Genomic DNA, 25603 nt, shown 5'->3' with positions numbered 1-25603 from the left:
CATTTGCATCTTTGATAAGCCCGCTTCAAGGTGTTGAAGGGTCATCTTTGGCAGTGGGCAAAGCAACGGTTAAAAAATTCGCCAGACGTTAATCCGAACCGCGCATTAATTACGCCTACAGTTATGCAAACCCGCACTGCACCGCGCTCTAGCCGTCGATTATGATCTGCATAATCTATTTTTAATATCTTCGGAAAGTTTGCAGTTTTTGCCTCCATTCGGCGATCCGAGAAAATTATTCCGTCATCAACTTGGAAGCGCAGGGCTGCTGGAACCCGTGAAGTATGGAACAAAAACAGTCTATCCGCAAAAGTTGGGTATCAAAGTTTTGCCGTCATTCGGCCATGCCTGATTGCTTCGTTAGCTGCGTCCCGTCGCGATGTGCTCGAAACTCAATCTGTTGGAGGCACCGCACACGGGGGCAGTTTCTGAAGAAAACTTGCGTTTTTCTAAGCTGAATCAATGTTCCTCGTAATATGTTCCCAGTTCGTGGCGGTTAGTGGGGCCGAATTGTGCAGGCTTTGCATCCTAATTTACAAGATTTTACGAGACAAATTTATCAGGAATCGGAACCGATCGGTCAAGTGTTGACAGGTGACCAAACACGTTTGCACATACTTTTTCATTGTCGTATGAAGTGTATCATCATGGCATTCGCTTTTTGCTCATGAAAAGTTTCCTTCGCAAAGCTAGTTAGACATTATTAAAATTTGCTCGTTACGAGTTTAGCTTATTCGAACGAAAGCATTCATCGAGAGTACCGACACAGAATTTTCTCAAACAAAACCGCTACATCTTCCAGACCGATGTCGCAGCTTCAGTGTGCATTTTTTGCAAAAACCCTTTTTGTGTTAATTTCATTTCACAACTAATCGGGAACACAATGTAACGTCCCCTAAACTAAGTTGTCGGCAAAGGTAAAGCAAAAACCGAGCCACACAACTTTCATGCACCCGATGGGAATAGTTTCGCACCATCTTTTTCTATGCAGCCTTCGGCAGTTTATTGGCTTACCTAACAGGCTCAATGGTAACTGGCTTAGTCGTGCTAACTGAGGTTTCCGTTACATGGAATCACAAAAACAAAACAGTATCGACGACTTCCAACCCACCAGTTCTAGGACCCACAAATTTTGCAATTCGACAAGACACGCATAAAACCCTCTACGACGAGCATAACCACCGCGGCACAGCTGTCGATACACACCGATCTTCATTTTCCGGTTCCATGTTTCGTGTTTGAATCTGAAACACCGGCGTCTAGTGTACTGTTTCGCTGTTCTCTCTGTATCGTTCGCGTTTCAATAACTTTCCACGAGCCACACGCAAAACTCCCCGATATGGGGCAGAGGCACCGGTAGTCGAGTGGCCAGATAAACCTCGACAATCGTTCGCTTTTTTACCGTAATTTATGTAACCGGTTCCCCGATCGTTGCTGCCGGTGGGCGATTGGATTTTTTTATACGACCACCAAAACCACCACGGGGAACCAGGATCATTGCCTGGATCGTAAAGTTTCGCTTCGAATGGTGCGAAAAATTGTGCCCCTTGCAAGTCTACAGATCTCTACAGCGGGCGAGCGTTGTATCCGGTTTCGGAACGAGAATCGCAGTTGGAGAAAATTGGGCCACCCGCAAATAAAAATGCAATCGTCAGCCCACTGTGGGCTTGCTTGGTTGAGAAAAACAACGGACCTCGCCATAGGAACTGCACGAGGATCGCAATTTTCTTGGGAAAAAATGAGAAAAATATTTTCACATACGGTCCCGTGTGAGGTTCCCTGACCCTTTCGCATGATGTTGCAGAGAAGAAGAAAAACGTTCAAAAGACCTTTCTTGCGCTCCGTGGAGCTACAGCCCGACCGAACGAGGTTGGTCAGAAGGATGGCTGGCCCAGCTGCCCATCTTTTCGCTTGGTTGTCTTTTCGTCGTTTTTGGGTTTTGCTCCTTGAAAAGTCCCTTGCTGAGAAATGAGATAGTTGGGCGGAAGCCAATGAAAATTGACACTTGAACTAGGGAGAACGGAGCTCGGGGACGATAGCATCCGGGTTTTTCCTGCGTTGTCCTTCCTGCGTTAGTCTCTGGTTCCGATCACTTCAGATCTCTTCCTGAAGCTTCTCATATGTTGGTCACGGAAGAGTTGAGGATTACAAATGAGCTCTCGAAACGGGAAGCTACATAACTAGCTGGGCAAAAGAAGGGATAACGGATGGACTTTGGTCAAAGGAGCGTTCCATAAAAAGTGGTTCCGTCAAAAGATCCACGTAGTGGCATAGTGTTTCATGCGAATATCCATTCATGAGCGCGTGGAACAACCATAACAGGGAGCATCTGTTGAGCCAGTCAACCGTGAGAAGCATGAAAAATGCATGAATGGACAGAAAATACTAGCTAGTCCTCTCTATACGTGTGAGATAGGATTAAAATCGTTAAATTATTGCCCCCTAAAGCCCGGAACAGTGAATATGTAAGAGAAATTGGAAATTTGATGCGGAGCTAAGAACCGATAAAAGATCACGCTTGATTTTCTTCAAGGTTGAGAAGAGTTGCTATGAAACCTTATAAATGAACTTCATTTCATTTTATATCTTCATTTTGTAACAACTACGTTGGTACTATGTTTGAGATCCTTGTTGTTTCATCATGAAAACCTACCGTCTCACACTAGATTTATTGCAGCCTTCAGTCATCATTCACACCAACTAAACTGTTACATTTACCTTCAGTCGCAATACTTTATGAAACTAAAATAGGTTTCTTTGCGGAACTGTCACTGGTCGCAAACTTTTGCGCCGTGGTGTAGCCGATTGTAAATGGTTACCTTCAAAGCGTGAACCAATCTTAACACATCAATCAACCAACTCTAACCGCAACCCACCAGCTCAAATTGACTCAACATTCCCTAACCGGACACAAACCCCAACGAAATCATTATAAATTGATCCCGTATTTCCCCCAGGATCGGCCTGACAAAGGAACTTGCTTCAAGAAGGGCGGGAATGCGCCGCTCGCTAAGCGACTGTCATTACCAACGAAAATGACAGTCGTTATGTCGACAGTTCTGGTCGAATGGCGTTTACCGCCCTTTAAAAATTTATCTCTCCTCCACATGCGACACTCGCCAGTTGCCATCGTCGTCGTCGTCGTCGTCACACCTTCCGGAAGTGTTCGGAACGGTCCGCCGGAAGTGGAAACCAACCAGCTGCTGGGTGAAAAATTGCCCAACACCTTCCACTCTCACAATCGAACCCACATTGACAAATGGAAGCGCATCCATATCGTGGCCAATTCTATCTGACGCGACACGGCTCATCCGCGATTCGCGTCCCCAATGCGAACCGAATCCGGATCGCGTGCCGGAAGCCGAAACCTCGCCCATCGCCTGCGTGACCCGGCTTCGTGTTGGCGTTCAGGGCTGTTATCAAGAAATTATTCGCTTTACTTTCCATACATCACAATTAATTATGCTGGCGAAAACGGCGACAGGGGACAACCACTGGCGAGTCGTGGCGCAGTGGGATGGTCGATATTCTAGCTCCTTTTTTGTGACATCCGTTATCTTTAGTAGTAACACGACCTTGCAGTGCTGGCCACTAACTGGGGCCTTGTTCGTCTGACGGTCGTTTAGATAGCTACCGCTTCTAGCGCTAGCTATCTATTCCGCACTTCTGCCAGGATACACCTAAACCACTTATCGAAATTTGTTTTTCATGCGGCTATTTTCGGTGACACTGTTTCAGACGGGGAAACCGACATGAGCGTGGAATGCAATTAAGATGATCCTGCATTCGATGGCCCGGAGCGATACGACACACACCAATTTACTGGATTAGTAGAAAGCTGATCCAATTTGACGCGAACCTAACATAAGTGTGGTGATATATTATTTCGAAACAAATTAAAAAACATCGTATGGTGCACGAATATTTTCCATTTAAATTAAAATGCAACTTTTGCTTCTGTGATTTACGCAAAACTTATCGAGAATAAAATACAAACACTAAATCCAACGCTAATGTTTCCGAAAGCTTTCCAGTGCAGAGTGTCCTCGTTGGCCCCATGGGCGATTATCATTCACTTTACGAAACAAACCCAAACTGTTGGCCAAACCAGAAGCAGAGCGTTGTTTGAATAATTCTTCTTTTTTTCTTGGATGTTAGTTTTTCATTATCAACAAAACCACAGAACCTTCCTTTCGGGGAGCCTCTCGAACCTGTTGTACAGTTGTTCAATTCTCGTGGGCCATCCGTTGATCCTGGCCCACGATATCACTAACTTCTTTCAACAATGGCAATTTCTTCCCAGCGATTATCTATGAGAGCACCACTTTTCTTTGCCATTTCTTGTCCCTTACTTTCGGGACCGCGTTGGACCAACCGTTGAAAAGGGCGAACCAATGCCGTAGATCGATTGCAGAGGAAACACGAAGACACTCTTGCTCGGGACAGGGAAGCGCACAAGACCACACCGACCCAAATAGGGAAACAGACCGGGGCCGACTTTTCTTCTCCGGCTTTTCTCCGTCCGTAGCTACCCGATTTACAGTTGCCCATTAGTCTTCGACTTTATCTCGCTACTCATTTCCGGTCCCTCCCACCGGCCAAATGCACAATCACAGTACCGAACCGAGCTAGCAACTAGCACTTATGGAAACTTTTCGACTGTAAGATTCTGTGAGTGGAACCACTGCCGTTCCCGGGAAGTTTGGTAGATCGAAAAATTTGGACCCAGACCAAGACGGTCCGAAACGGTAATTGGCGGGCTGTACAGTAGTAGGGAAAACTTTTCATGTACGAGAATCATTTATCGGGTCCTTGTGGGGGTTGTCCCACTAGAGGACCACAATTCCACACCTGCTCCACCTCGAAGAAGGACTGCCACCCAGCTTCGGCTATCTGCACTCCAGCAGAGCAAACCAGCTGGGTCTCCTCCTTCAGCGGTACAACACCAATAACGATAAAATAACACTCAACAATGTCGGACCGACGCACTCGAATTCCGGGTCCCCCGGAGGAGTATTTAAATATTCATTTTTGATATCGCTAGGAAGCGCATCGTGCAAAGCACGGAATGGTTCTTTCATTTTTGTCGCATTCGAGCCTCCGGGTGTATATGCGGTGCGGAGTTTGTGTTTACGGAAAGCTGTCTGACACCGGAGGCATTTCACGTCTGCTGCTGACGGCTTTTGCCAGCAAAATGTTCCAACGCCGAGCCAACCAGGATGGTGGGCTCCCAGGCATCGGTTAGACGCTGCCGACCGGCGTGGACAAAATATTGTCATAAGAAATGTAAATATCAACACCGAGATGAGTGTGGAGCCAAAAGTTAAGTTTTATTTCAATTTTCAAACAATCGGACCAACCCTTGTCGTGGTTCAGAGACCTGTTACCGACACACCCATGCACACTTTATGCTTAAAAAGTTGCAATGCGGTAGTGGACATAACCTGTTTCGGTGTTGACAGAGTGGTTTGTTGTCAACTTTTGGGCAGACCATTTTTGGGACCTCTTCTTGCTTTCCCATTGGTTATTATGATTATGCAAAGTTAACAAATATTCAATATACAAGGAATTATTTTGGCACGTCGCTGAGAGGGTCCAGAATCTTGCCCCCACTGAGGCTAACGTTTGACTTCCTCCATTTTACGTAAAGCATTACAATATTTATTGCTGCTGCTGCTGCTGCTGTACCGATCAGATTCAGACCCGAGACCTAATCTGTCCGAGGACCATAACCAACGCCACCCTATCATTATGATGACTATCATCGTTATTACCGTTGTCGGAACACGGGCGCGTTGCGTTGGGATATGGTGTGGAATAATTTAATAATCTGTTCGTTGAAAGTGAAGTGGCGCTGGTCCAACCGGATCGAACTGTGATGCAGATTATGGGTGCTCATGAAATCTATCTTCGGCTTCGTTCGACGCCAACTCTTCCGATCTGCCTCGAACCTTAGTGCTGGTAAAGAACTTGAACTGTAGAGCTACCCACAAGCCGGTGCGGCAAAACTCAATCGTTTGCCTTTGGTGGCTTTCATTTGCATTGACTATCAGCGAACCTTCCCTTCTATTCAGCTGCCAACGAAGTGAATATGGTGAATACGCCCCGTTAGCAGCGTTGTGTGAGCTCTAGTAAATGGAGTACGACAAACGTAGTCAATTTACAGCCACGAAAAAGGAGCATTACAAAGACGCATTTGCTCACGACGCTAGCGAACTGACTGCTTCCGGGGGCGAGTCTTCTAGTAAATGCTGAACATTACCTGCAAATGACGTTCTCAGTTATGAGTTCTATGGCACAATGTCCTCATCATTTATCTTTCCCGGTTCGAGTAAATTAGTTTCTCAAGAAATACTAGCACGAACCTGGAATCTTATCTGTCCACCTCTCTTTATATTTATCCATGTTGGAACTATGCGCATCAAAAATGTACTTCATATTCAATTAGCTAGCCCATTAAATATCCGTCATCAAAACAACTTCCAACTAAAGCCTTCGCCAATTCATTTCGCACTGGCTTTTTGGTCGTAGTTTGAGCTTTAAGTGAATTCTCGGCGATGGGGACGCCTGGTAGCTCACGTGGCTATCGGTGGAGACGCCTGGTTGCTTGTAATTGGATTAACACTTTCTTAGCATGATTTAAAAGCCGGCAAACGATGGGTGCTGGTGTATCGTATTTCCACTCGCACGTTGATTGTAAGAAAGCATAATGATACCCTTGGCCACGCGTAAAGCACCCTTTGCCACCTTCGAAACCTTAATCAACCTCATCAGCATAAAGAGCCAACGACGGCGCACGCACGGCGAGATTCAATTTTCGAATTACGTAGTCGGTATTGGTGCAGGTTTGATTTTAAGCCTAATGCCTTCCACTGGGAAGGGTGTTTTGGGGATTTTAATAATAAGTTTTCAACCTGTCGCAATACGCCCAGCAAATGTTACCGTACCATCAATTGCCGGGAGTCACCAGCCTGGCTCTTTCGGGCGTTGTGAGGCCGAGTAAGGTTGCCAAGGTGTATTCCGCTTCAGTGTGTGTCCCGAACCAGCAGAAGGCAAACGGCGAAATCGATCGACCGAATCATGCAGAAATGATAAATGACGTGACGCGGCTGGTTGACGGAAACGGATTTGGGTACAAAGTTGACGCGACATGCTGGCAACATCGTGCGGGGACACGGGCGCACGAAAAATGGTCCCTCCGGGTGGGCAGGTTTAGGCAAGAGTTAAAGATTTATTCGTTTCCGCGCCGTATTGCCTGCTGGAGGAGATATAGGTTTTTGATAGCTGACTGACGTCTTTCCTTCGCTATCAGTTCAATGAACCGTTGCTGTAACGAGTAAAAACGAACTTGACTTTAGCCATGATATCCAACAAGCTAACAACACATCATTTGCATGCGGTGTCGGAAAAATGGATTAGAAAAGAAAGTAATTATTGTCGCATAGAATGCTTGGTTATTTTGTTCTCATTTGTCCATTTTGTGATATTTTTCACGTCAGCTTCACCTAAATCCTCCCAAGTGATCAATTTGTACCTTTTACTGAAAAAAATAAGAATCAATTAATTATTTCATCATATTCTTTTCATTTCATTCATTTTTTGTCAAACATTTTCTTTCTCATTCTAAACTCAAACATTTTCTTGGTTGCACTCGATGGCCGTTTGCTGTAATCCAAATTGTGCATTAAGTTATCATTTGTATGAAAAACATGTATAAACGACCCAGCCCTTACTGACAATAAACAGCTTTCCTGTTGCAAAGATTTAAACTAAAACTAGACAGAATTTGAAACAAATTTTTGTGTACGGCTGGATGGATGCAAGTTAATGGACAATAGTTCACTCACATCAGCAGACTAACCACATCATGGAAAACAAATGTACAACCTAACCAACAAATCGGTCTGTTTCGAGGGGTAAACTTGAACGTAAATGCACTTGTTCATTACACAAATTGATTACACTGACCGCGGGTCGCACTAAATGATGATCTAAATTGCTACACCAACGGAAGTGCTACACCTCCCTTTAGTAAAGATCTCGTTTAACAACAGGGAAAGCTTCTCGTTGTCAAAGTGCAAGCTTCCTGTTCACACGCAGACGTGCCCGCCCAATTAAGGGCGGCAAAGGTGCGTGCCACAGGAAGTGTGCTTGATTACGAAAGCCATCAGAGCACAGCCTAGTGGTAGCATTCCCTGCGTCATTAACCTAATCTAATCGACAACAACAGCTGCCAGTATCCGGAAGCATGTACACGATTTGTGTCGATTGCATCGAACCTCCACCAATCGGAACCAATGCAAATGTTTTTTTGATCAAAACTATCAAAACTGTGGTTCATCGGCTGTCACCACCTTACATCTTTGCTGTCGCAAAATGTGTTGTGGAAATCGTAATTTAGTGAAGTGAATCCTTAACCGTGTCGCTTTGGTCGTTTGTCTATTGTTTTTGGTTTTTCCACTCACGACAAAAATGGTAGTAACGAGGAAGCAAAGTCCGCAGTAGCGATTGATGGTTGATTGTTGTTCAGCTCAGCGCACAGTAATTATTATTCATCGATCGAGAGGAAACGCTGGATTCAGGGGCTAGCTCTCTCTATGGTAACGAACCGGACTAACTAAGCACCTCCCTGTAATCAGTGCTCGCCAAGCTGATTTGTTTTCGAGAATACGTTTCGGTTCGTAGGGGTTCTAGTGGGGTATTGAATTTTCGTTTGTTACCCTAATTATGTTCGGGCTTGATTACGCGACACACGACACGATCAACAATTGGGCACGATCGAGCATTACCGAAGTGCATAATTGATTAGCATGAGGAAAATGCAGCTAGTTTCTATGTTATTTAAATTATAGCACTATAGCAGGCAATCATTGTTCCGATCCTTCGAGCCATCGAAAACACTTCCGAAAACAAATCAACACACTTGGGTGCTGTTGTTCTGTGTATACCTAATGGAAAGGTATTACATCAACAAACACATCAAAAATATCATTGCGCTTGATCGATAAATGGCAGTTAACGCATAAGAAACTTGTAATGAACACGTTTATGTCTTCTTCGAATTGCCGTGATAGTGTAAGAAAATGGTAACATCGATAACACCACCAAACAGATGTTGTAGTCGGTCAAATGTTTCCCCAATGCAGCCTTGGGATCCTGTAGCCGGCTTTGGCGCGTTTTTCTGAGTTTTCCAAAAGCATTCCCTTCGTTTATCGCATAATCCCTAGCACGAAGACGAATAAAACATCGTTTTGCATGCTAACGAAGGCTCATCCAATTTTGCACCACAAAGAGCCCGACAGAGGTCTGTTGCCGCTAGGTCGAACGCTCAACACTACCAAATATTGGGCCGATGCCTACGAAACCGATCGGAAGGCCGACCATCATCGGAGCGTCATCATAATCGAAAGTCGATTGGATACAAATATCTCGTGAGAACCTGGATTCGCCCCGGGGCTGATTTTTCTTTTTCTTTCTCTCCCAGAAAAGTTTATCCGCTTGCTCCCCTTTTTGTCCGTTGAATTTTCTGCTTTTAACATCCACAATGGTACCACGGGCGCGATGTTTCATTTTTTTTTTTAGTTGATATGGTAGACACCATCTTCTGCCGTGTCGATCTCGTTAACGTTCCAGTAACGTGCTTCTGGTTGGGCGGCATCGAAATTCGACACTTTCCTTCGCTCCATCGGTAACCATCCCCGGTTGGGCCAGCGATGTGTCGGTGGTCATGGTGTGCTCCTTTTGCATAGGACCGCTTCGTTTCTCGGCCAAGTCGGATTCGGTGGCCGGTTCGAGAAACTTATCCTAATGGCCTCTAACCTTGCATGCCGGGCCGGTGCGCTGGGTCCAAATTGCCACAAAATGGGTTAAAAATTTTATACTCAGCTGCATGGCCTTCGTATGGCGCTATGCTTGAACGTCGTGCGATATCAGAAGCAGCTATGAATTTGAAGCACCCGGTACCACCCGGGTTCGTGAGATTATTTTACAGGTAACCAACCAACGGACCCATGCCAAAGAGAATTCGCATCAGAATTTATAACCTTGCAGAGCACGGTGGGGCAGCTTTTCACGGTTCCCGAAGCCTGTCCTGAACATTGTTGGCCTCTACAAAAATAAAGAGTCATCCCACGATTAGAGTCTAAGAACGAAAGCGGAGTTTTTCTCGATTCGATTCTTTGGCAACCTGTTCACTGTGACGGTCTCTGGCCGGTGGTAACCGAGCGAAGAACGCAACAAGACAGGAGACCTAGACCTAGGCCAAAACGAACACATTTTGCATCGTAATCTAGACATAGCTGACAGTTGGTCTTAGTTTGATGTTTGTTACACAACTTTAGCCAACGTATAATTTTTTCAACAATCTTGCACTTCAATTGAATTCAATCAGCGTTTCAGAAAGTCTGCTAGGAACTGCCATGAATTGTTTATGAAAAGATAATTCAAACGAAAAAATTTAGCTGCCTGAAATTATGCATGAATGATCTACAAATTTTGACCAAGGTGTGTGTTGAAAAATTGATTAACATTGGGTTGAGTATCGCCCAAATCCAATTCTTGAAACATCCTTGGTTCTTAAGTGTTTATTCACTTCAGATGGTTAATCGTAAAGCTCTAGAATTGAGACCGTAAAAGCGTATCTTCGATGGTCGACAATCCTTGTAGCAAAAGATATACTCTTATCTATTGCTTTCACAACTATGATAAGTGACTGTTCGTCACTGTTCGTCCTCCCAAATTTGTTGTCGCGATGGCACATAAATGTTGTTCAGGTTAAACATTTTTATGAATAATGTATTCGAATACCATTTTGGACTGCTTGATGAAACTATCATAAACAATCGCACAGTCGTGTTATCGAGCTCCAGAAAATGATGGAAATCGAGAGTCAAATCAAGCATTTTCAATACATTTTAAACTAGAAGGCTGTAACATTTTGTTGAACGTTGTTAAGCTTTTTAGAAGCTTTTATTTTCATTGAAAAAGAATTAAACCACATTAATTGTTTCATATTCCACAAAACGATTCAAGCGATCATTCTCAAACATCTTCATGAAACTGCTGAAAGCGGCCCGGCACAGCGCATCAAAATAATGTTCGTCCAACAGACGGTCATAGTTGGAGGCAAAAAGTGAACTTCCTCAACGGGACCGAACCGTTTGTTACTATAATAGATTTATGGAACGCGTCGTCCGATACGCCTGGCCACCGTTCCGTTGCTCCTCGAAATCGACGAGGCGGAATAAATCAATTCCCCAGCGGAGTAGGCGTGTTGTGATCCCTGGCCGTACGCTCGTTCTTGGCCCGGACTTTCGAGCGGAATACGTCGGACTGCAGCACCGTTTCGGCTAAGGCCGTTAAGCGTACAATAGCTCATAGTCTGGCGTAATTTGATTTGGTAAATTGAAATGTACAAACAACTATCCAAGGAGCTTCCAGGGAAGACACCGCCCAAGGAATGGACACCGAGCGTACAGGGCGGCCATCGAGATTCGCACAATAAACAGTGGCTCTATCTATCGAATCGAATCCGATGGGCTGTACCGGTGGGCCTTTCGACCGAACGTAACGTAACGTAGAGATGTCCGTTTTCGTTGTGTACCTTATTTCTGTATCGAGTTGCCAATCTCGATGGAGAAGTAACGCAAATTGATTCCAACCGGAAGCATGTAGTGCACTTTCATCGGCGGGACTTCACCGAGAGGCCACGGCCACCTCCCCCGTAGGCGTACCCTGGTTCAGGTTGACACGTACCATTACGCACGCTCCGGTGGTGATGGTAAATTAATGCTAACGAGTAAACTCGGCCCACGTGCTCCACGCCAGGGAGCGACCTCTGGGTGATGCCCGGGTGTTACAAAATCGGTATTCACTCGTCATGCAGCGAGCTGACGCGCACGGCAGGGTCAAATTACACAACACACGTGCGCACACGTACACATTGAAGTGCAATACGGAGTCCGACGTAAGTGCGCTTCTTGCCTTCTGGCTGTGTGACTTGCCGAAGAATTGAGTGTCGGGGGGGTCTTTAGGCTGCAGGGCTCCAGGACTGATGATTGCTGCATTTAATTCAGCGATTTTGTCGCATCGTGGATTCAACATTATCCTCACAGAATGTGATCCATTTCAATCAAGTGAATTCGCTCGGCGTGGCAGACGATGAAGATGGGACGCGTTGGTCGATTACGAGTTCCAGGCATATTCGTTTGCATTCCGGCAACGGTACACTTCAACTTGTGCCGTGGACCGGACACTAATTCGTTTCCACTACGGTGGCCACTACGATAGTAGTCTGATTTAACAAATCTTCTAGTCTCTGGTTTGGAAGTTTACCAAGAAATAAAATATTTGTATCACCGTTCGTTACATCAACCACCGATCGATTGAATGCCGATATGTGTGGTGTGCATTTGTCACTACTTTCAACATCGTTGGCGTTGGGTTCACGGCTGAACGGCTTTACTTTGTATCGGACGGCTATAAATGGGATGCTGGTCTAGGGTCGCCGCACACATGAAGTTAGTTTCCATGACCGAGCGTGCCAATTACCGAGCAAAGAAACTCCGCCAAGCTCGTGGTGGTGGTCGTGTAAGCAACATTTCTAAATATATGTGTACCCAACATCAATGGCGCATCGAACCCTCGGTAGACCAACAATCGAATCATACGCTTCGCCGACTGTCCTGGGCCGGGCACCGCCGGACAACGGCCGGACGTCGTCGTCTGGTGCGCGCAATCGAATTGATTATCCAAATGAAGTTTGTTTGCATCCACAATGTCTTCGGGACGGCCAGAGAGAGAGAGTCTGAGCTGGCCGCTTGTTTACCGAGACGGGGCGGGACGTCCCCGCCCGGTGACGCGGGGGCCGGGCACTAATCAAAGCATAAACATATCGCCGGCACCATCTCGCACTGGTGTGACATGTGCCATGCGTCGTTCAGATGGCCTCACGCAAGAGCAACTCCGTGGAAGAAGGCCGCCCAGCGAGGACGGTGCCGCGGCCGGAATGGAATGTTTATATCTCGCGGACGCGGCTTCTCAATTGTTTGGAGTGCTTGAAGTGGTCCCCGCAGACTCCTGCTGACCACACACCACTATGGTTTCACTCATGGCCCGGGTGTGTCATCGCCAGGGTCCGCGGTCGCCGATCGGTAGTCAGTCGCGGTCAACCATTGCGTACAGACGCGCGCCGCACACCGCACCACCGCCAGTCAGTCGAGGTCAGCCAGCTCGGCCAGCCCACAGAATTGCAAATTAATTTTCCGTTCGTAGTTTTCCGCCAATCCGCCTGGTCTGCCTGGCCAGGATTGCTGGAGGCCGCCGGAAGGCCACCCGGGATAGCGATTTACTCGTCACATTAAGCAAATGTTTGGCCGCCCATTCCGGTTCCGTGTGCAGCTCTAAGCTCTCCCAGATGCAGTTTCCGATGCGCCGGCCATTGAGTGACATTTCGGTGTACGTTGCGTGTGTGTTTTGCCGGTGAAGTTGTGTCCGGTCGCCGGAATTAGTGACATTGTTTTCGTCGGAACGGTTCGACACATCGAAGCAGCAGCCGGAATGGTCTTCATGGGAATTGAACTGAATACCGGGACGATTTCGGAAGCGAACCTCTGCCACCCCCAGGGGGGGAGGTTCCCGTTCGAATCCTGTTCCGATTGTCGCCCGTCCCGTTGATTATGCATATGTTTCACCGGAGCACCTGGTCCGCCAATTTTTCCCATGAAATTCATGTGCGGAAAAATGGTAATTTCGGTCCTCACACACCGTGTCCTCACCGAGCCGACTCCAATCTGTTAGCTACGTGCGACATGTGACAACCCGGTTCAAAGGCATACAGACCAATGCTAACTTCTAATTGCGCAAACAGAGCGCGGTAAACGTGCGACCAACGTGTTTCCATTGTTTCTTCGTGTTGTTCACAGCTCGAGAATTTTTGGCTTAAATAGTCTATGTCGGACAACCTAAATGGGTCTTCGAATGTTACTAAACTCACCAAAAAGGGCTATGTAAACCTAACGATTGAAGAAAAATCCGGGTGCGGACCAGAGAAATGTGTCGAACAAAAAAAAGCGGCATTCACCATTTGTGGTGACTTCGCGTGATTCGCGGTGAACAATAGAAACCACGGCACGGCCAGAGGACAGAGGAAAATCAACACCCTGCGTCTGGCCGTTTAATTGTTGAACTTTCACATCATCGCCCGCTCTCGGCTCGCCGCTCTCGGGCATAAAAATAAAACCCGAAAACCCTGCCGATGGTGACAAGCCCCCCGGGGGGGTCGGCGTCCCAACTGCACAACCGTTTGGCCCTTACTCTTCCCGTCCGGGATCCGCGATTTTCTGAGCCGTGTTTCGGTGTATCGATTATTGGCACGGTTTGTTTGCATAATTTTTCCACTTTTATTGGCCACTCCCGCTGCATGGGAGGTGTCCTCCGGGGATCGAAAGGATCCTACTTTTTGTGCGCTTTTCGACCACGCTCTATCGAACGATGCACGATTATTGGTGTTGGATAGGTGGATGTAATCGATTGGGTGCCGTGCCGGATGCGCGCTGTTTCAAAACACTTGTTTAACACGCTTTCGTTGCGCTTCTCGTTCAAATGTTGAGCCTTTTGAGTTTGAGTATACCGTTTATAATTAAGCACATTTGTCTAAATGTCATTTAGTTGAACCAAATATCAATCATAATGTCAGAAGAGGGACCGAACATGTGCCTCATCTCTAACAGACATTTAGTAAATTGGTCCTCAATCTTTACGGTGGGAACACATTCATTACACGTCATTAATTCGGGCAGGACAATTACTTCTGGCAGCACTCCCCAGCCTCGAGAGTCTTCGATCCATTCTTTTGCTGACTCGTTTCGTTTAAAAAGTTGCGTTTGTAGAAATGTTTCCGTGTAACTCATCTGACCTACTCTGGGCACTTGGACCACAGACTGACCTCAACCGTCCATCCTGAAATTCGTTCATCCCCGTAGCGTTCGCTGACGTTGCCGGCAGCCGGAAGTGTACTTATCGTGTCGTGTCAGCAATTGAATTCCGTAGCGTAGAGTGCTCCCACCGCACACATCGTGTCAATCAGCAAAGCGTGGAATGTCCGGACAGGTGGTGGTCCGGTGCACAACGTATTGTACCGCCCCCCAGGGCCCGAAAGGGTGCTGCGCGCGTGTAATAAATGTCAACATTAATGTTCACTCTCCTTGTCATCCAGGGAACGTTTCTGTTCCTGAAGATCTACGGCTATCCGGAAATCGTGAAAACGCACTGTAACCGAACATCGTTGCCAGTAAGTAGTGCAGAAGGGTGGTGCCACGATGGACAGGCTTTGGTCCACTTTGACTGCAATATTTTATATTACGGAATGCGAGTGTGTATGTGTGTATGTGAGAGTGAGTGTTGCTGCAGTGTCCCCAAATGGGTTTTATCAGTCACTAAACGAAACCAGATTTTTGTTACACTAAATTTAGATATGAACCGAAGTTACCGAATCCAGATGCAGCAATGGTTTGTGATTTTCTTGTTGTTTAATTTTTTCTCTACTGAAATTAGGGCACCTTTTGGTACGACAACCCCTACGTCATTATTGTGGATATAGAAAAATGCCTAGCGACATTTACGAGCTGACGATTTTGAATCATTACAGACCGTATTAATATTTCAACCGAAATGGCACTGCCTTGCATCTGATGCCTCGCGGAGGTACTACACTGCCCTATGGCGTCCTTTTTTTCACAGCTCCTCCCAGGTTCAAGTTGCCACTGGCAAAAACTTGCCAAAAGACCAAACAACCAAAACCTAGACAGCTCAAGAAAACGGTCGTTGGCAGGTTTTGTCCGAATTCGAAAAGTCTCCAAAACAGCAAAGTCTCATCGGTCCAGACTGGTCACGGGGCACCACCGCCATTAGCCGGCCGGGATGTTGGTAGTCAACTTGTTACAAGTCACTAGGGGACCGCCGGTGACTTTTTCTTCATTGTCTCACATTTGGATGGTTGCGTCTTGAGTCGTGAAAAGCAAGAAGAAACGCAATTGGGAGCAGATGGTTATCCGCAGCGCAGTGGTGCTCCGTTGGCACTTAAGTGTTACTGCAAATAGATTGAAAAACGAGAAACTCCGCTCTTCCGCTTCCGAAGTGCAGCCATATGGTGGAGGCAAAACATTTGAAACCCAACCACGGCATGATTCCTTCAATTGCGTCATGAACGTAGATCGCGGAAGAAACATTTATGACGGTGTTTCAACAACTGTTGCCTTGTGTGCATTGAACCAGCATTTTGTGGTTGGACAAACTTAAATTTCACCCACTTGTTTGTGAACTGAGCCTTTGAAAGATTTGACGAAAGTAACATAATTATTGTTTCATATTACAACCCGGAGACTAATCGTGCTCAAAACCCCTTCGAAAGTCAAAACACAAAACCACCGGCACGATTTAATGAACTCTCAAAACAGCTCAATCAAGCAAAGGATACCCGGCAGACCTGACCTCGGTTCAGGTCGGCTGCCAGCCTGCCTGTACAATGTAAGCCCTCGGTCCGGATGCAGTGTTTATTAAATTCCCCCAGTTGGCCCAACCTAATTTCCTCACATTTTCATACGGTGCGTGAAAAATGACCTCCGAGAGCGGTACGGTGTGCGGTGAATCATCTTCCCTCATCCGGCACGCCATCCCCATTAGCCACCCCGCTCGGCTTCCGGGTCCCCTAGGGGGAGCTTTCCAGACCTTGCCCAGCACGATGGAAAATAAATCTACCTTATCAACGAACACATAGATGTGGACCAAAAAGCAAGCGAATCTCGCTACGGGAAGCCATTAGAACGTTGGGGAAGATAGTGGCGAAAGGGTGCCGCCGACCCCGTTGACCGGAAGTGAACATAAGTTTTTAATTAAACTTTTTAATTACACTTTCAACGTCACTCGTCATACACGAGTCACGCACCGTCAACGGTAGTAGACCCACCGATGCACCGATGTGCATCATCCGAGATGCAGTTTGTCTCGGTTTTGCTATTGGAAGTTGTGTATGCCATTTGTTTGTTCAAGGGTGGCACAATTCGTTGTTCTTTAATTTCGATGCAGTTTTTTAATTATTTAATGATGGCCATTGGAATTGGAAAAAAAATCAAATAGATTGTATAAGGCATTCATATTAGGACTAGATAAGTAATAATAATACAGTAAAATTGCAACATTGCAGTAAAATAAGTTATCCTAATTGTTTGATAACATTATCTGAAATTGAATCAGGCGTGGGCATGGAAGAATCGTGGAATAGGTGAACTGCAAATACAGCAAACGGCTCAAACCTACCTCATCTTGTGGGCATACCTTGTTGGACAGCGCGCGACTCCCGACCGGGAAGCAAAGGAAACAATTTTATTATTAATCCTCGCCAACCACTTCAAGCGCACTTCAAAGTCGCTACTTTTCGCCAAGCCTCAAGTGCATTTAAATTTATATTTTCCTTCCATTGCTTTCCATTTCCTGTTCGGCGGCTGTTTGCTCCGTCGGCTCCGGCCTCCACTTGAAGCAAAACCGGGAACAAAAAACCAACCCACAACAAGCTGGATCGGTGTGCTGGATACGGAAACCGACACAAAATTAAACGATCCCTCCACCAAAATCGCGCCATCGTCGGGCTTCCGGCAACACCAGCCCAGAGTGCTCACAAAAGCTCACGCTCACATTGTATCGACTTATGAGTTTTCCATTTTTGATGATTCCCTGATTGAAACCGGGAAAACGCCGCAGAAAGTGTTGTGCGACAAGAGTCATAAGCATCGGGCTCGCAGCGGAAGTCAAAAGGAAGCTCCATCAACGAAAGCTGATTCCGGTTGATGATTCACTCGATTTCGTTCCACACTCGCGTGTTCCCTGCCGCCGTCGTGTTCCGTCTGGGTGGCCACGGAAGTGAAATAATGAATTTATAAAATGAACTGCTTCGCCGCCCCTTGTTGCCCCTCTCGTCACTGACGGAGATTCCGAAAAGAAGGAGCACTTTTTCAAAGCACCAAAAGCGCGCAAAAAATCGAATTCTGTTTGGCGACTTCCATTTTGGAGCCCAAGCGCGCTTCAAGTGTGAAAGGTTCACTCAAGGACTTTTACGGGCGTACGGAAGTGACAGGACCAAGACCAAGTGCAAATGGAACGGAGCATGTTAGCCAAGCAGTTGAGGCGGTTCTCGGTCGTCAAAAAAAGATTTCTCGTCAACGATCCAACGGCGGCTTGTTTGAATAAAATATTTGCACTCCTGTCCCGGGCGTCCGACAAATGCGTCGTATATTATTTAATTTTTCCACGCTCACACCCACGGCCACCGCGCGGGGATCAGGATCATTATAGCCCGATTTGGAAACGGGATCCGTCTTTCGCTTGCATACGGAATGAAATTTAATTTAGCCTCCCAAACAAGACACTCAGGACCGGCGCCAGCACAAGACAAGATGGATGGTAGATGATGAACGCGGAGGTTTGCCGCAGCGCTCAGGTCTGGTGCTCGGTGACGGAGTCGGCCGCCAAAGAACCCCATTGAGGACACACTCTTCGCACGGACCGGGCCAATTCGAATACCGGGCTCGAAGTGGATTTCGCTGTACTTTGCACATGAAATGAGAAAAATGAAGGCCTATTTGCCTTTACCCAAATAGAATACCACTCGAAGGCCAATTTACGACCAAAGCTGGGATTGGACCCTCCCTAACGTTTGACATTTAATGTTTGCAATTTTGTACGTTTCACATCAATTAATTCATTCGATGAGAATCCTGAACAGATGCTAATTGCACTTTTTATCAATGCCACAAATGGTTGAGCTTCATTTGATGTGAAATACCAAACAAATTCACAATATACACTGTACACCAGAATTACTTGCAGATGAGACAGTTAATGTACTTGTGGTTGTTTTTTGGCGGGAGTGGCTCAAGCTCAAAGTGACGCGGCTCAACCACGGAATCCTCAGACTTAAATCATGGTTAGAACTCTGCCATCTTAACGCATTTCTGCAAACTATAAACCGGATCCATCACAATGGTTCTGTGTTGCTGTTCTAAAGATAAATGCAGTGGCTCTTCGTAAAAAATGGGCACATTAAAATATCTTTCAATTATACGACGACTTTAACGATTATTTCTATAACTCTTTACGACGCATGGTTCGACCCCAAAGGTGGCCGACGGCAAGACGCAAAAGACGGCAGCTACACCGAAGCGGATTCACCCTGAGGTAGTGAAAGTTATTGCCAAAGATTTGTAATAAGTCCTTCATTCGCAGGCCTACCGCAAAACGCGGATGAAAAGCATCACCTTCTCGTACGAGTCGATGAGCACCGCGAAGAAGAAACCGGAACAAGAAACGCATTGGAAGAAAAAGCCGGAAGAAGGCGTTTTATTTCACCGGAGTGAACCTTTCACATGCGCTCATTTGTACGCCCCCGGGAAAGATATTTCACTTCCGGAAGCACCAACCGGGACCACGAAAAAGCTCATTCATCCGTTCCATCAACATTTGTATCCGGTTCCGACCGGGAGGGTTATGCGAGTGGAGGTGGGGCGCACCACAGGCAGCCCTCACAGGCTTGCTGGGCCTCACTCGAGAATATGTGTCAGAAGCAAATCTCCGACGTCAGTCGGAAGGAGTGATGAATCGGAAATGTTGTTGGAAATGAATTTTTCATCCACCAAAGCCGGAAGTGATCCTTCTGGCCTCGGGATGTGGAGCCAAACAAGGCACCACTGTATGTGTGAAGGACTTTCCGTCTCACATCATTTGCTGCCACACATTTACAGCATCGAATCCGTCAACCGCAGAGATTTTGGCCTAATTTCCGACATGTTGTGCGTATGTCTGCTGTACCTTGAGCCTTCGCGAAGACAAACTTTCGTTCAAAGTGAAGTATTTGAAGTGGGAACCCAGGAAACGGGAGGGTTCCAGAACTGAAACGAAGAACTTATCGGAAGCTGTTGCAACTTTGGCAGGCCGAAGAAGGCCAGAGAATAAAAGCTTTTGCTCTCATCTGCACGCACGTTTCGTCGAAACTTCATCCCATCCGTGTTTTAATTTCTCCTTGTCAGTACACTAACGGGCCGTGTTCCCAGGACTCCAGTGCTTCCGGTTCGGTTCAACATATTTCACAAAAAATATTGCTTGGAGTACAAACTTTAGCCGAAGAAAGGGGCAAAACTTTTCGCCTGTAAAAGCAACTTTTGTAGACAAGCCAACTACGGAACTATTTACGAAACACGAAAGAGAAAGGTCCTTTCAACGCACACTTTAATCATCGAAAGTTTGTTTGGGCGAACAGTTCATCGAAGACGGCCTCGACGCTCATGATGTTGGACCGTATCTTTCGCACCTCGTTTGGATCCCGTATCGAAACGCCATCGGCACAGGAACATTGGCCCCCTCCTGCGCTTGACCTCCATTATGATCCATTACGGACTGCGGTACGTCCGATCCGAGAAGTGTAGGAACCAATTTCGTAGTCTGACCAAGTAATATCATAAGACCACTCACGTATGATATTTATCCCCCTTTGGGATGCGTAACGTTCTACAAACATTACTGTTTTGCACGGAAATAATCTCACACTCGGTTGGTCTACCATTTTTATATTGATATTGTAGAAGTCATAATAATGTTCCGGCCAGTCGGAGAGTGAACAGATATCCGGTGTGGGTCTGTTTTTTACTAGAGACGTGTCTTGAAAGTGCTTCCAGCTGGGTGACTATTGAATCAAATTGCTTTGCAGACCAATGACCGTTGTCTAAAGAGCCCATGAGGCAAATACTTTCAAACATATCCGCACACCGTGTTGGGTTATTAGAAATATTAGTATGATTAGAAGTCATCCTAACGGCGGCCACCATACCAATTGAGAAATACGGAAATCTACGGAAATATTTTACAACCTTCAGTTAAACTATAATAACCATGATTGTGCCGCATTTATGTAGATTCTATTTTTTATCCTTATTTTGTTCGTGCCTATCTGTTTTGGATGCTTTGAGAATTTATTGTAAATGTAAATGAGGTCTTATATTCCTATGCGTATTGTAGGACTATTTATTGATTTTTATGTAAGCCCCCCTGTAAGTATCGTACTTGTATTTTGATTTTATTGATTTTTTTTTGTTTTTCTTTCTTTTTATTTTTGTCTTTATTTTACTCCGTGTGCCCCGTGGGCCAACTTCACGCAGATCGACGAAGAGTCTGAGCAAAACGATGATTTCGGTGAAGACTTTAATTCCGAAATTTTGTACGATGTAAGTACTGTGGGCTATATCATGCTCATGCCCTTGCCAGTGGCTTTATCATCCATTCATTTATGTGCATGTTCATGCTATCTCCGGAAGCGATGCGATGCTTTGCCGCGAAGTGTACTAAAGAATAATTAAAATGCTTCTTTTCATTTTACCATCAATCATTGAAGTTAACCCCACAATGTCAATTGATTTTGGGTCAGCAACACACAATAAGAAATCTTTGTCTATAGAAAGCCTTTCGCCAACTTTCAAATTTTAAAGCACATTCAACAATAACTCACAATTTGGACTGTGAATAACTTAGTGCGAATAAAAGGATGGCTCCATATGGCTCATGTGAAAATTTTTTAGAGTTTATCAAAAAATTTTAGAGTTACTGACAATATAATTTACCTAAATTCAAATCACGCTTATAATATGAATCCCATGCGATGTTTCCTTTCCTTTAACAATCAATTCTCAATTGATAATATCAGTATGTCTTGGTCCTAATAGGATGAGGAGAGCCTTCGGATCACGTTATCGTCCAAATATGTCAAATATGTACTGCAGACTGGCAGACGATCGGAAAAGTTTGCATTCAGGTGGCATTCAGCGCTGTTTTCTGCTACCTTAGGCGCATTAGCCAGCCTCCAGCAACAGCAGTGTCCAACGACAACGGTTGTTGTGGCACTAATGACAGCAATGAATACACCCAGAGAAGAACACAAACCATGGCAGCTATAAACGCTACATAATTCCATTTCAATCACAACTCGCGGGTTCACTAAACGAATCGAACCAAACATCAGAAAGAGAAAGTGAAAAAAACGGACATCAGTAGACATGCATATTAAATTAAATTAATTCATTGCACCGCTTAACTTTAAACACACATCGCCCGATAAAATAGTTTGAGCAGGAAAAGGCATGCAAACAAGCCGTTCCACTCGATTTGCAAACAGAAAGTGCATGGTTCATTGGACTTTGTTGGATTACTATTATAAGCATTGATCGTTTATCAAAATCCTATTTGACAACCCCGACTCAGCCATCGGCGATAGCCAATCAATTATTTATTGTCACTCAACAGGGCTCAGTAAAAACATGTGACTAAACAAACTCGTTATTATGCTGCAAACAGAACCACAGGATGAACCGATCGGTAGAGTCAAGTTTATTAAATATTCGAGTTTTTTACCTATTTTTGCAATTCGAAGAATAATAATCATAAATTATCATTCTCTAGTCGACTTTCACGTATTTCGGTTACAGTTATTTTACACCTTCAATAGTTTCAATACTTAACAGATGATCCCGGTAAAAGTCTACGTTTGCCAACACTCGGAGTTCAACGAAAAAACTTACCAATTTTCGTCGCCAAACCTGAGTCCGCAACGATTACAAATTTTGTATGGTGTGACGATAAGAAATTGCGTAAAAATTCATGACATTACCTACTCCGCGGCCGATCCAATTACGATTTTCCGGATTGTCCTTTGTGTTCCTTCCGCAAACTAACGGTTCTCCGCTACAGCACGAATATTCCTTCCTCCGGATGGCCGTGCGTGCGTGCAGGACACTCGAACCGAGTGCTCGTCAGTCATGAAACATTCTTCAGCGCGATTTTCTTTTTTTTGCGGGTATGCTGCTTTATTATGGCACTGTGTTCATTTTCATTTTTCGGCCCTTCGCTGACGCAGTTGATTTTATTTTGGGTCACCTATTTGAAGTCCCATCTGTTTGCCGCTCTGCTCTGCTGCTAGTTAACGTTACGAGGGCCAAACAAAAATCTAGACGGTCAAGGATTTTTTACAGCCATTCTAAGCCGTGGCAGGCCGAGTCTGGCAGCACCACTTCCAGAGGAACTTCAGGCTCACCACTGGGAGCTGCCGGCTTCGATGAACGCAGTTAATTAAATTTGTTTAGGACGCGCTTTGGACCAGCACTGGAGCAGAGACCCTCGTTGCCGTCTGAGTGCCGTGGTGTATGGTACACTTTGTTGGTTTCATTAGTGCCAGGACTTTAGGCCGTCTCCTGGTCAAATCGGTTCGTCTCATTGGTTCCCGTTTGGCTAGGGATCTCATACCAGAAATAGTTAACATAAAACAGGGACACTCCAGACTGACTGAAACTCAACTATAGAGTGACCACACTTCTATGGAAAGGGAAATAGGGTTGAAAATTTAATTAAAAAAAACAAGCTTGACACTTGACATCTATCAAAAGAATCCGAAGGATTCTCACAAATTTTTCCGGAATTTCTCTCAGCCATCTAACTATCATGCGCACGATAAGGCAGAATAACCCAAACCGGATCACGAGGAGTCGAACATTGGACCAAGCAAGGACGGCTCATCAAGCTGCCGAATGGCCAAAGCACCTGTTTACGAACTGGCTCGTTTTCACGCTTTTCATGGCAGACCACCAAAATTCATTTTCCGGGTCCCTGAGCCACACCCATAGCTATCCCCTCGTCCACTATCTGGTTTGTGTGGCGCGTTATCGGTGACGGAACGATTTACACCATCTGTCACGCATCACCAAACCTGGGGAAGGACTTTGCTAGGGAGTGCCAAGGAATTTGGACGATAACATGAACGAGGACGCTATCTGAACCTGGGAGGTTTTCGACACCCGGGGCCATCTTGTGGGCTGTGGAAAGTTGGACACATTTTTGAGGGGATTTTTTATTCCTTTTGTGGTCACACCGAGAGGATGTTTCTATTGGATTTCGTCCGACAATGTTATTGCTTTTTCTATTGAAGAAAATATTTAATATTTCAAAGAAAAGAACGGAAATCCCAAACTGGATTGAAACCCATCGCCAAATCTAACCACAAACATAGTCAGAAAACGAATTAAGCAATGTTTACTATCATCATCATCTGACTTGCATTTCTGAGGTTAGAGTTAGAGATTCTGATTATCAATTCTGAGATTCTGAATTCTCCGATCCTGTCAGACCGAAATGAGATGGCTAGGAAATTTGTATTATTATTAATAAATGTCGAAAATATTAATTTTCCACCTTTAATCAGCGAATTGGAGCGTCTCAGCAGTCTTGAGGGTTCCACCAAAGGCCACTCAATTTATGGTTCGAAATGCTTAACTCAATCAGCATGGCAATTCATCCTTCACGGATGCGGCAGAATTCGCTAAATTAAAGCGAACATGATCGGAGGTTTCGCAAGCCCCGATCTCGGTGCCGATACTCATTACAGGCAAGATGGGCTCTTGGCGTGCATCAAGAAGGGTCACCCCGAAGTGTTGAGGGTTGCGGTGATGAACAGGCTTCCGGTTGCTGACCACGTGCTTCACGTGGAACGGATCAATGCACTCAGCTCGGGTTCATGAAACGGAGTCTCCGCTCATCGGTCTGCTCGATTCAAGAGCAGGTGGGGTGGGGGAACTATCGGCCGAATGCACTCGTAAAATGTTACGCCAAGAGTAATTAATCCAGGAATCCCGTGATTTCAACCGCTCCCTCGTGAGAATATCTACGCCCTAGTTAAAAACGAACAGCGTGTTCAGAACGTTGCCGGCGAACTTGAGCTACCCAAAGCCCCACATCCCCGGGGGCGTTGAATCCGGAGGAGGAAAAGGTTGCGGCAAATTGTGTTTACGTCATTACCTGGCTGGCTGCGTTTACGAGCCCACGAATTTGGTGCCACACCGTCCCGGTACGCGTGATGTACGCATGTGACGTACCGAAGCTTAGACAGCACCGTTTAAGGTATCCAATTTCGAAGGAGCATTCAAAAATTACCACCATTCGCTCCACCTGCCTACCGGAGCGCGCCACTATTCTCCGCGCAAAGTTCTTGGTAACGGTGCGGGCGCACGCAATGCTCGATTTACGAATTGGGCAATAAAATGTACGACACCCATCCGCCTTTTTGGAAGCGATAGCTCTGCGTTTGGGTCCGGATCGCCCAGCACAAAGAGCTCCAAAGACACGTTCAGACTTTATAAGCAGTATCCGCCTACGGAGCGGACGCTGCTGTCTCGCTGCGTAGCTCCTTCCTGGCGTTGCTGGCTGAAATTTGAAACTTAGATATGTGAGTTCGCGGAAATATCGCACGATGCTTGCCATGGCAGCGAAATACAGCCCAGTCAGCGCTCGGTAGAAGGTGCCAAGCTGCCAAAACAACTTCAACCATGAAGAATTGCTAGAACCATCCCGGAGTGGGCCTCTCCGAGTGGAATTCGCCGTCGTCAAAAGTGTGGCGCTGGCGCATGAAGTCGCATGTGCCCGAATTAAATATCTCTCCGCAAGGCACCAAAGCGGACCTCTTTCTTTTTGTGGATCGTTCCGCCACACCGTACAGCCAATGTTTGGAGTCTTCTTTCGGATT

The 25603-nt window shown here is 45.9% G+C and overlaps 1 protein-coding gene across 1 annotated transcript in view; it reads left to right on the top strand.

Moving 5' to 3' along the window:
* LOC131215504 (collagen alpha-1(XVIII) chain) overlaps positions 1-25603 on the top strand; it is a 149788-nt gene that overhangs the window by 87346 nt on the left and 36839 nt on the right. Inside the window, exons 4-5 of the mRNA XM_058209894.1 lie at positions 15215-15289; positions 21201-21266. Coding sequence (XP_058065877.1) covers positions 15215-15289; positions 21201-21266 — 141 coding nt within the window. The remainder of the gene's footprint in view (positions 1-15214; positions 15290-21200; positions 21267-25603) is intronic.

Source organism: Anopheles bellator, chromosome 1 (assembly GCF_943735745.2).
Source record: "Anopheles bellator chromosome 1, idAnoBellAS_SP24_06.2, whole genome shotgun sequence".
NCBI classification, from domain to species: domain Eukaryota; kingdom Metazoa; phylum Arthropoda; class Insecta; order Diptera; family Culicidae; genus Anopheles; species Anopheles bellator.
This window is presented reverse-complemented; position numbering and strand designations above follow the sequence as displayed.